Source organism: Podarcis pityusensis (genome assembly GCF_964106645.2).
Source record: "Podarcis pityusensis genome assembly, chromosome: 14".
Classification (NCBI taxonomy): domain Eukaryota; kingdom Metazoa; phylum Chordata; class Lepidosauria; order Squamata; family Lacertidae; genus Podarcis; species Podarcis pityusensis.
In genome coordinates this window covers 47,461,150-47,473,274 of record NC_138039.1, presented here as the reverse complement: position 1 = coordinate 47,473,274, position 12,125 = coordinate 47,461,150, and the positions used below count along the sequence as shown (strand labels likewise).

The 12,125-nt window shown below is 46.4% G+C and overlaps 1 protein-coding gene and 1 long non-coding RNA gene across 3 annotated transcripts in view; one reads left to right on the top strand and one right to left on the bottom strand.

Annotated features, from left to right (window-relative positions):
- Positions 1–12,125, top strand: part of PRTG (protogenin) — an 81,862-nt gene that overhangs the window by 61,239 nt on the left and 8,498 nt on the right. For both annotated transcript variants that reach the window (XM_080981456.1, XM_080981457.1), the window contains exons 12-18: positions 5,201–5,296; positions 5,691–5,877; positions 7,332–7,459; positions 7,906–8,076; positions 8,943–9,128; positions 10,542–10,662; positions 11,506–11,671. In XM_080981456.1, coding sequence (XP_080837582.1) covers positions 5,201–5,296; positions 5,691–5,877; positions 7,332–7,459; positions 7,906–8,076; positions 8,943–9,128; positions 10,542–10,662; positions 11,506–11,671 — 1,055 coding nt within the window. The remainder of the gene's footprint in view (positions 1–5,200; positions 5,297–5,690; positions 5,878–7,331; positions 7,460–7,905; positions 8,077–8,942; positions 9,129–10,541; positions 10,663–11,505; positions 11,672–12,125) is intronic.
- Positions 2,829–5,687, bottom strand: LOC308463265. Its single transcript, XR_013979535.1, has 3 exons — positions 5,658–5,687; positions 3,024–3,722; positions 2,829–2,976 (listed from the first exon to the last, which is right to left on the bottom strand). It is a non-coding gene; the product is annotated as an uncharacterized lncRNA (long non-coding RNA).

Here is a 12,125-nt window from a genome sequence, read left to right as displayed (position 1 = left end):
TGGGGTGGGGGGCAGTGAGGTGATGTTTGTCCGGAGGCCCCTTCAAGGGAGCAGAGGCAAGTCACCAGAGAATTGGCGTCTTTAGATTTTGACAGATAAGCAGGAAAAGGCAGCAGCCAACATGGACTCTTCCATCTGGTTTCTAGCAACCTGGGGTTTTATGCAGTTACTTAGTTTGTGGAAGAGATAGCAGAGATTGGAGCCCCCCCCCCCCCACCAGTCACCTTTCAGCTGGAGTGTAAACCACTGTGGTTGCCTGAAGGGTTAGCATGCCTCTATATTTTTTTTTATTTAAGAGACCTCTTGTAATATTAGTTAGGTGTGACCTAATGGTTAGAGTGGACTGTAGCCTGGGAGACCAGGGTTTGAATCCTCACTCATCCAGTCGACTCTCTCTTAGCCCAGTGCCTCTCAAACCTGGGTCCCCAGCTGCTGTTGGACTACAACTCCCATCATCCCTGACTGCTGGTCCTGCTAGCTAAGGATGATGGGAGCTGTAGTCCCAACAGCAGCTGGGGACCCAAATTTGAGAAACACTTTCTTAGCCTAAACCTACCTCACAGGGTTGTTGTGAGGATGAAATAGGGAGGGGGAGAACTATGCATGCCACCTTGAGCTCCTGGGAGGAAAAGGGTGGTATATGGGAATAAATAAATGGAAATAAATAAATGAAATAAATGAACCAACACTGAAACTCTGCATCAGTTACAATATTTACAAGCATGTATTTGACTTAACTAGCCAGTCTTCTTTGATCCTTCACAGAAGTGATGCATTGATGAGCTTCTCCCCCCTCCCATCAGTGATGAGAGGAAGTAATTTTGGAGAGGGCCCCTCTCCCCTCTCCCTGCCTCCCCCTCCTCTTGCTCTGAACAGCCTCCTCAGCTCTTGCAGCAAACCTGGCTGCCTCCTCCTTTATTTATGCCTTGAACTCACAACGCCTTTGCTTATTCTCGTAATCGGTTTCTGGTGTATTTACATTTCTGTGCTTCAGACGTGCATTTCTAAGGATCGGGTTTCTCTCTCTCTGGGCCGGCTGTTCCCACCCTTCCCCCCTTCCCCAATTCCCCCGGACCTCTGTTGCTTGGAGCAGACTCTGGCGAGTCCCAGATCCCATGTCAAAGGCCACGACCCAGATGTCAGAGCAGCCCTTTCTGCTGGCCTCCTCTTGAATGATTATCTGGAGTTTATTGTGTTGGAGGGGATGGGATTGGGGACAGCCCAGTCACCCCAGCAAAGCTCTGCAGCCGGACTGCAGCTCAACAATGGAACGGGGAGTTTCACAGAAGCACAAAAGATTAAATTAAAGTTGGACATTTGGCCAGAGAGGTGTGTGCCTTAGAACGCCCCCTGGGCAACCCATAATTCTTCCTGTTTCTTGTTAAGGAGCATTTTTTAAAAACCACAGCAAGCTAACCTGAAAAATTTCCTGGGCAAAACTTTAATCAAGTCAGTTGAGGCTGAGATTTAAGAGTAAATTGCTGACTTGAAGTCCCTGCTGCAACAAGGCCTCCAAGAGATTTTCTGTTGGATCTCATATTTTCAGGTCAGAAACAATATGATGTCCAGTGGCACAGCTTAATATGTGATCACATTTTTTTTTTTAAAAAGAAAGACTGTTTCCCCTCCCAAGGCTTTAACAATAACAACAACAACATCAACACACATATCCAATTTATTATGAAATGTTATCTTTGTCTTCTTGCTCACCCCCACATCCCCTTTGCTTTCTCAAACCTTCATCTGTAATGAATGAGAGGCTTCAGGGTGGGGAGAGGGGTGGATTCTCTGCTCTGAAAGAAGAGAAAAGCCACTCATGCTCCTGACCTCGGATTCCTTCTTAATTTTATCTAGCCCTGACCTGTTGGCTCAGTTCTGCCGTCTTTGGAGACTCACAAACATGTAGCAGCTGAAAGAAACAATGGCAGGGTTTTTTTGGGATTGCAGCATTGCACTTCTGTGACCTCCATGTAAACAGATGCTTTTCTGCAAAACTTTTGCCAGGACACCCCCCCCAAAAAAAAAACTTCACAAAACTTGCTGTGACCATCCACAACAGGACCCTCTCTCCAGCCTCTGATTCAGGACCAGCAAGAGAGAATGGATCTCCCTTGTGTTTCCAATTCTGTCTCTGTCTGTCTGTCTCTCTTTCTTTGTTTGTTTGTCTTTTGCTTCATGTATAATTGTGGGAAATGAATTCTGCCCTCTTTTTGTACTTGCTGGTAACCAGGGAACCTTCTGTGAAACGTGGTTTTAAAGGCATGGGGGTGATTCCTGTGTGCAAAAGATTGGTAAGGATTTGAACACTTTCATCCAGAAATTCTCCAATAGTTGCACAGAGATTTAAAACCAATTCTTTGGGAGGGCAAGAAACTTTGTCAGGAGGAGACCCAGTTAGTTAGGAAAGAGGCCATACCTTTTTTAAAAAATGAAAAGGAGCACATGGTCTCCACCTTCTGTCAGTTATATGGCACTGGGCATATTTAGGGCAGCCACCTCATTTTGTTGACGTAGACTTTAATATAGATGTGGAGAACATCAGGCCTACAGGCCAACCTAGCAGTTTGAAAGCACGTCAAAGTGCAAGTGGATAAATAGGTACCACTCCGGCAGGAAAGTAAACGGCGTTTCCGTGCGCTGCTCTGGTTCGTCAGAAGCGGTTTAGTCATGCTGGCCACATGACCCAGAAGCTGTACGCCAGCTCCCTCGGCCAATAAAGCGAGATGAGCGCCGCAACCCCAGAGTCGGCCACGACTGGGCCTAATGATCAGGGGTCCCTTTACCTTACCATCTACTTTAATAGCTTTGTGGCAAACAGAAGTCCAACCGGTGCAGCTTCTCCTGCTTTTACATGCAGAGGTAATAGAAAGCCACATCTCTTGCATAGCCTGGCACACACCTCTTCAGGGTTCTGCTGGGAAAGCATGGAGGCAGCTCTGTGCTGACTGATGTAGCAGCAGCAAACTGAAGCGGTACCTCATAGCATCATGCCCATCTTCCACTGAAAGGCCAGGAAGCGGTACCTCATAGCATCATGCCCATCTTCCACTGAAATGCCAGGGGGCTGTGGCGGTGGGAGAGTCTGTCTCATTGCCTTTTATTTTGGGGAGGCTGAAACCTTCAGAACAGCTGGACTTAACACCAGGGCTGGATTAGAGATCCAGTGCCAAGTCTGGACAGACTCGCTTGCCCTTTCTGCTTCACTTAATCCCTTCTGTTCCAGTGGTTAGGTGGGTCCCCTGTAAGTGGAGACAGTCTTGCCTTGATTTTGTTGAACCCATGAATTTGGGGAGCTTGAATTGCTTCTGCCACCATCATACAAGACGTTTGTGGTCATCAGTCAGAAGTGTGGCTGGAGACACGATGTTAACCTCCAATTCACATCCCTTCCCCTTGCTGATTATTTGGGATTGTTCTGTGGTATCAAAATCTCTTCAGGAAAGGCTGCTCCATTTTGTGCCTTTCACTGCATCCTTGAGGATTAGCGAAGGAAGGAAGGAGCTGGTGCTGGATTTCATTAGAATAGATCTTTTTGACATTTGCCTCTTGCCATTTCCCCCCAGCTCTTTCCATGGGGGTTGGGGGTGCAGCCTGCAGTTTTGCCTAAACTGAGGGTGGGGAGCCTAAAGAGCGTCTTCCTCCTTCAGGGGAAGTGCAGGAGCCCCCTCTGGTGTCTTGCTGCAGAACGACATCGCCTCCAGATGCTTGCAGATCAAAGGACCCTTTTGGAGGAGGGAAGCAGACAAAGGGGGGCGAAGTATAAAAGAACAGGAGGCGCACACTGCTGAAAGGGGGCGGGGAGTTCTTTGTCATATCCTCCTCCAAAAGCACAACTTAGATATTGGCACACTGTCTTGCCTGTTGAAGACCTTCAACTGCAGATATGTTTCGCTAAAAGTTTTGTTAAAGCTGAAATCACTGCAAGCACCAGAACTATTGATTGATTGATTGATTGATTGATTGCATTTTTATCCCACCCTTCCTCCAAGGCACTCAGAACCCCATCCCATAGTTACCCTCCCCTGTAAGGTAAGTCAGGCTAGGAGTTGGTGACTGCCCTGAAGTCCCATAGAGAGCTTCATGGCAGAGCAGGAATTTGAACCCGCATCTCCCCAGGGCTTAGGCTGATGACCCAACACGAGGATGGAGAGACAGTGGCAACCCAGCCAGGTGGACGGGGAATAATAATAATAATAATAATAATAATAATAATAATACATTGTCACATTGTTCTGGCTGGGGATGAAGGGAGTTGGAGTTCCCCCCGCTCCTCTAGCTACTCCACCAAGCTGTCCTTCACCTGATGGGTCACACCTGCTCATCCATAAGCTTCCAAGGGCCACAGCTCAGTGGCAGAACAGCTGTCTCACATGGAGAAGGTCCCACCATCAGAGGCGGTGGGCTAGCCACCTGTAGGGGCGGGGCAAACATCCCAGGGGGTGGGGCAGCGATGTCGTCACCCCCAGGGATGATACCCAGGATGGGGCTGCACCTACCGCACCCTTCTCCACCAGTGCCCACCACCTGTCTCCTGCTGGCCTAGGTAGGGCTGGGAAAGGCTTTCTTCCAGAAGCCCCAGAGAACTGTCGCTGCCAGTAGGTGGGTGTAGACAACTCTGATTTGGGGGACCAAAGGATGGATACTGCGTAAGACAGCCTTCTATGCAACTCCTAGGGTGATAGCGAGGCCTCTCTTCCTCTTTCTGCTGGTAGCACTTGTAACAATGGGTACACAAACTTGCTGTCATTTGTTACTCAAATAGCACCTGTAAGTGTATAGGGCGCTTCATATGCAGACCTCTTCCTATGCCACTGAGCCTGCCCTTAAATACAAAAGGGCAAGGAAGGAGTTGGGGCAGCCGTATTGCTGCAGCTACAACAAAGGCGGCATTTTTTCATCTCTGCCAAGCTAAGCAGTTGGCTCCTTGACTCTCTCGCCCTGACCTCGCCACTGTGATCCACACGATGGTCACCTCCAGACCATCATGATCATGGTGTCAGCATGCAGGCGAGCTTCTTTGGCCATAGATGTGCCCCTCCCAATATGTCATCATGGAAGAGATTAAATGAAGGGCATCTTTTAGTGAGGCACCTGCGCCCTGTTGAGTTCAGTGTCTTGAGCTGTCTGAGTCCAGTGAGGAAGAATCTGAGTGGGTCTTCCTGGGTCTCAGTTGATTAATTAAATATTCTTATTTCTGCAGATCCCAGAAGGAAGTACCATGTCAGACTCCTGGCCTACAACAGTGTGGAAGAAGGCTACCAGGCAGATCAGACGGTCAGCACTCCTGGATGTGTCTGTAAGTGTTGAATTATTTTATGGAAATCACCAGCTGTGGTTCTCTTTTATGGATATAGTGATTGCTGTTCGTTTTCTGCAATCCCTCTAACTGCTTTTGGTATTAGGTCGATTTTGTGATGTCTATGCCTATGGGGAAAGGGCTTTTAAAAAATGTGTCGAGTCCATGGTATATGTTCCAATGGACTGAGAGCTTGTTGCCATAAGTTTTGGAGTGATCATAGACTTGTTTGATTTATTAAGACTCTTTAGTGGCTGGAGGTCTTAAGCCCTCACACTGACTGCTATGAGTCCTTGCACAAGATGGGATATTAGTCTAGTTTTCAAACTCTCCCTATCATTCCTAGCTGCTTGCGACTCACGTTCCTTGTTGCCTCTTCTCCTGTTTTCCACAGCTGTCCGTGACCGAATGGTCCTGCCTCCACCACCACCTCACCACCTTTATGCCAAAGCAAACACCTCTTCTTCCATCTACCTGCACTGGGGACGACCTGCATTCACCTCTGCACAAATCATTAACTACACTCTCCGCTGCAACCCTGTAGGGCTACAGAATGCCTCTCTGGTCCTCTACCTCCAGACGTGCGTATCATCCGTTCTGATAATTATACTTGCCCCCATTCCCTTCAGATAGTTCATGGTTCTTTTAATTGGCATTTTTATGGAGCATCTAGGATTGCAAAGCCAGAGTTGAGCCCCCAGATCTGCTCCAGGGCAAGTTCATTTTGGGGCCTGTTTGTATTCAATTTATCTCAACATGGTTAAATTGAGCTGCTCTTTCTCCTCTTCATCAGCCACAATCCTTGGGTGATACCATAACATATAAATTCTGGGATTTGCTACCGTAAGATAGCTTTAAAGGGGGTTTAGACAAATTCATGCATAAGACGACCAGTGATAGTGCCTGTGCTCTCTCCATTTGTCAAAGGCAGTAAGTACATCTGAATGCCAATTGCTGGGACTCACAAGTGGGGATTGTGCTGTTGCTCCAGCTCTCAAGGTTCTGCTTTCAGGCTTCCTCCCTTGTTGGCCGCTATGGGAACAGGATATTGGACTAGATAGGCTTTGGGCCTGATCCATCAACCAGGCTCTCTTTAGTCAATGTGTGATTTGGAAAGTGGCCTCTTTTGCTGTAAAAGCTTCAAGCTCAGGAAAATATAACCTGGAGTTAGTTTCAGTTAACGGTTATGGAGACCCCAATCGTTAAGGGTATAAGCTTATTCTGACATGAATTTCTCCTTTTCAAAAAGGTTTTGAAAACAACACAATATAAAATTTTGTCTTACTTATTATGTGTATGGGTGGAGGTTTAATATGTATTTTTTTTGGGGGGGGGGTAGTGGTTTTGATACAACAGGTTGTGGAATGTATCAATAAACTACCGTAAATTACAGTATATTTAATCAAAGCATTCCCCCCCCAAGGGAACGCTAAAAAAACTTTGAAAAAATAATTATTTAGTAATGCCCTTATTCATATATTAGGCTTTTTAAGGGCAATATGTTTTCTAGACTATTTTCAGTTCAATTTCCAAAGTCTTCCTGCCTCTGACTCCATTGTTTACAAATGCCACATATGAGGTCACAGCGATGAGGCCATGATCTACCCACTTGGCAATGCCTAGTGAACTTAGAGACCTGCCTGTTACGTTTTTTATCAATTAGAGAATGCCAGCCTCTTCAAGGCCATGTGATATATGGCCAGTCATGGGACATTTTCTGGAGAGGCCACGTAGACCAGACATGTCATTGTTCATGTTAGGGCAGTAATGAGAGTGAACTGGAAATGCAGATCCTGTTTGTAACTGTTCAAGTTCTGCAATCCAGGGCAGGTGTTGCTTTCTTGATGGGCCAGAAGATGGAGTCCTCCTTCTCAAGTGTTATATTTCAGCCATCCTGTAGAAACATTAGAATACCTCTTTAAGTTTCACATTTTCTGGGTTTTGCAGAAGGGAGCAGGGTCAGGTCACTTTGGTGGAAAACGGATCAGCCACTCCTGGTATTAAATTTTGCTTTCTCGTGTTTCTATGTTTACAGCTCAGAAACTCATATGATGGTTCAGGGACTGGAGCCAAGTACTAAGTATGAGTTTGCGGTTCGGCTACATGTGGATCAGCTCTCAAGCCCTTGGAGTCCTGTGGTCTACCACACGACGCTTCCAGAAGGTGAGGGTGACATTGTAAAGAAATGCTCATGTCATCATGCACTGGGTTACTACCCAGCAGTCCCAGTTCCCTTTGACCAGCTGGGCAGTGGGCAAGCTCCCCATGCAAAGGATGTCTTTGTGTACATTTTGCCAATGTTGATCACCTGCCATAGCATTTTTGGATGTGCGTGGATGCCAGGTGTTACAAACCCTTTGGGTATCTTGTTCCCAAGCAATGAATTTCAGGGTGGTGGCTCTGGACATCAAAGGGGGGAACAAAAATGACAATTTAAGCTGAGGGCACATTTGTGTCCATGGGAGAGGATTCTTCAGTTGGCATCTAGAAGTTTAGTTACACTGCAAGCAATTTTGGGGACCTTCCAGTGAGTTTGGACAGGGGGGTTTCAAGGCAAGGGCTTGCTGATTTGTTTGCCTCCCAGTAATTCTGTGTGGCTTTCCCCCCAGCACCAGCTGGTCCTCCGCTGGGAGTGAAGGCAACTCTGATAGAGGAAGACACAGCCTTGGTTTCCTGGAAGCCTCCCGGTGGGCTTGGCACTGTCATATCACGCTACACAATCCTCTATGCATCAAGGAAAGCTTGGATCGCTGGCGAGTGGCAAGTCCTGCACCGGGAAGGTGAGTGAGTGACTGTGGCAAGGTGGCTGTGGAGAGCTTGTTCCCAGCTTTATCCAGGTAAATCTAAACTTGCTGTTTCTGCTAAATGTTACTAGCCCTGTTAATCAGGGCTCACCTCCTGGGTGATAGACTGTCTGATAGAATCCAGAGTTTCACCTTGAACTTTGTTGCAAAAGTTGCTTCCTCCACTCAGATATCAGAAGGGAGAGAGAAATGGGAGCAAGCCAGCTTCCCTTGGGTGCTTCAGCTAGGCAGCAATATTTAAACCTAGCACCCACAACTCTGCTGGAAACACAGAGGATGCTCCTGGAATGAGGGCTGGTTGCTCAGCTAGATTTTTCTTCTGCCTGCCTGGTTTGTGGTAGAGGAGGAGAAAGGAGGTGGGGCTGAGAAGGTTCTTCTTCTTGAAGAAGAACTATTAAGAGACTTTTGGACTATTAATTGGTTTAGAAATCCTTTTAAAGAAAGAGATTAAACATTTATGAGATTAAACATTTAGAGGACTACAGGTTGACCATCCTTTTTCTAGATTCAGATTATAAACGACCGGGTCCAACTCAACAGCATGTTCGTGTAGAAAGTGAGGAATTCTTATACTGATAAGCAGGTTGAGGCCGTCATCTCTATTCTGGTCTACCCTACTACTTAGCTTTTCTGGATCAGCTCTCCAGCTGATGTTGGACTCAAAACTTCCACTGGTCCCAGCCAGTGCAGCCAGGGTTCCTGGGGATATACTCCAGCAGCAGCTGAAGGGCACCAGGGTCCAGATAAAGTCAGATGGGTCTGTCCGGCTCTCAGGGAACATCATATGGTCAGCTATATCCCAATTCAATCTTCCTGCCTTGTTTTGTCTCCCTCCCCTATAGGAACTATAACAATGGCTTTGCTGGAGAACCTGATGGCAGGAAACATCTACCTCATTAAAATAGCTGCATCCAATGAAGTGGGGGAGGGGCCTTTCTCCAACGTGGTGGAACTTGCTGTCCTACCAAAGGAAGCATCGGAATCAAACCAAAGACCCAAACGCTTGGATTCGGCAGATGCTGACACAGGTGAGTGCAAAGAATTTGTGACAATCACCTAGTCAGGCCTTAGAACACCAGGTCTTTATGTTATTATGATTCACATTTACGGTCTCTTCACACATTCTTTACTATTGTTTGTTGCTGTTATAATACATTTTTTTAAGATTACATTCTGTCATGAAGTTTTCTCAGAATGGTTTACAGTAGCTCTCAAAGCAGTGTAAATATGAATCCTAAAATACAATTTAAAACCACAGCAATGAAAACAATACCTCAGCTCTGGTCTCTTTTTGGTAACCTAAATGTGGTTGCCAAAAGCCTGGGAAAACAGAAAATGTCTTTGCCACAACAATGAGGGAAGGACTAGTCACAGGGTCTGTTCTTCTCCATCCCCACCTGCACATGTGATTTATTTATTTATTTATTTATTTATTTTACTTATACATGATTCTTCTGCATGATGTGAAACAGGCTGCCTGTTTCAAGAGTCACTATAATGTTACACTGGGGGTGGGAGGGAAATGTGTGTAGATTGTTATGTGTTAAGATTGCCTCATATTGTGAATCTACAGTTGAGTGGCAAAAAAGGACAGACACACAGTCTACCCACCCTCTCCTCCACACACCTCAAATACTTTCCTAAGTAAAATCACACTTGAAGGGAGCCTTAGCTGGAAAGAGCAGCTATGAAGTTACCTTAAATCAAGGCTTCTGCAAACGTCAAACCTGCAGGGACAAAGAGTAGCTCCTGGGGAATTCCCCCACCCCACTGACTTCAATAAGAAATCCTTGGAGACCCACAGTTTGTGCAAGCAAACATGGCACCTTGGAGGCACCTGGTTCCTCTATTTGTTTGTGGCTTTCAGAGTGGCTGACAAAAATCTGTGTTAAAACACTCCCTGCAGTCGGGCTTACAGTCTAAAATGACATTTTAAAAAATTCATTTGTTTATTATTTGATTTATGCCCCCAGTTTACCATAAGAATAAAACATATGATATATAAAAGCTAAAACAGAGATTAAAACATCAGAACAGTATTGCATGATGACACACAAGGAAAAAGTAGGGAGGTGGGTTGCTCCTGCAGATGTTTGTAAAGTGACCCTTATTAGAAGGCAGTTGAGAGCAGTAATTTCTCAGTGATGGCTGTGGGGAGTGTGTATGCCTTTCTCAAGGTCAGTGAGGGGAGGAGCCCAGGGAGGGTCCCAAGGGCCAGATAGAGAGTGCTGCATGTGGCCTCCGGGCCTCATCTTGCCTGGGAACTGGGCACCTTTGTATGGAAAGCAGCCTGTTACAGCCTGGCCCAGTTAGTTTCCTCAGGATTCCCCCATGTCCGTAGCTGATGCTTCTTGTGTTTTCAATTGCAAGGGGTGCCCAGAAATTGTGCTGCCAAAAGGGCACGCAAATGATAGACCTGGGTGTTGCTTTCTTCCTTGCAGCTAATTCCGGCTATTACCAGCTGGACCAGAAGTCGATGACAGGCATCATTGCAGGTGTCTGCATTGCCCTGACGTGCATCTTGATCTGCATCCTCATCTTGATCTATCGCAGCAAAGCCAGGTAGGCTTGGAGGGGGCAGTTAGGTGCTTCTAAAGTGGTACCATTGAAGCACCCACATAAGTGAGGGTCCGGTGAGGTTGGGGGGGACCTTGGACACTTCTTACTTGTAGCAATTCAGTATTGTGACAGCAGTGGGCTCCCAGGCTCAGGCCCTGAGTGGAATCTGTGGGAGGGGAAGTCTGAAGCCCATGACCTTTGAGACAGTACAATTGCTTGCATGCTGTGGACATGCGAGCTCTTCTGCTTAGAGAAGCTTACCTGAGATGTGTCTGGATTTGCAGTAAAGAACTGTTTTGCTTACATATCCCAGGTCTTAAAACTCCTGGGATCTGGAGCCAGAATATACACAAGCTGAACGGTCAAGTATGGCAGCTTTTGCCAGGCTGGCCCATTTCAGGCTGTGGTTGAGGATGGAGTGAGGATCACCTGTTCAAATGCTGAAAAACAAATACTGTAGTTTAGGGTGGAAGAAGGCAAGGGTAGAACCTTGTAGGGAGTGTTGTGGTTTTGTTTTGTATTGTATTTACTGGGGAGCTTTGTAAATATTCAAGCACATGAACACACCCAGACACCTGCAATCTAAAGTCCAGTTCCAGATGAATCCCACAGAGTTTGGTTCCATTCATAAATCACTGCAGTCGGTTGATTTTAAGAGGGCTGGGAAATCTTTGGCTCTGCAGATGTTATTGGCCTCTGACTCCCATCATCCAGCAACATCTGGAGGGCCAAAGAATCCTCTCTCCTGATCTAACAGGATGTAGGCACGCAAGATCGAAAGGAATTTGCCTCAGCCTAGCCTGCTTGTCTTAAGTCTCACTTTCCTTCCTGCTCCACATTGAACAGGAAAACGTCAGCCCCCAAAAGCATCCATCAAGCGTCCCACCAGCACTCTCACAGTAGCATCTCTTCCATGGGGGCCAATGAGGTGGGCAAGAGCATAGAAGACCTTGCTGAGAATGAGGAATCTCTACAGCCAATGATGGCGGGAAGCAGCTTCCTGGATGCCAAGGTACAACGGCCTGTCTTTTCTGGGCTCCTGCTGCCTTAACTTTCTTTGCTTTTGCTTGTTTATTCAGAAAATTTACACACACAGCCCAGCCTGCCAAGGGATTTGCACCGCACAGGACAGCTTACAATAATTCGAAGCAAAACAGTCTCATAAAAGGAATGAAGCAGCACAAAAATGGAAGCAGGCTTGATGGATAAAAACATTTTAAAAATGAGGGTCACATGAAAATAGTCTGCCCAGGGAGACCAGTGCTGTCTGGATAAGGAAAGTTAACTAGTCACCAAAAAATTATTATTTATTGAAGTTTTATAGAACCCTTCATCCAAAGAGCATAGGGAAGTTTACAACATAAAAATACAAAATGAGAACACAAAAAAACCAATAACGCCCCTCCCACGAACACATTTAAAAGCCATAGATCTTAAGTGGGGGAGGACAAATTGCTCTCAAGAAG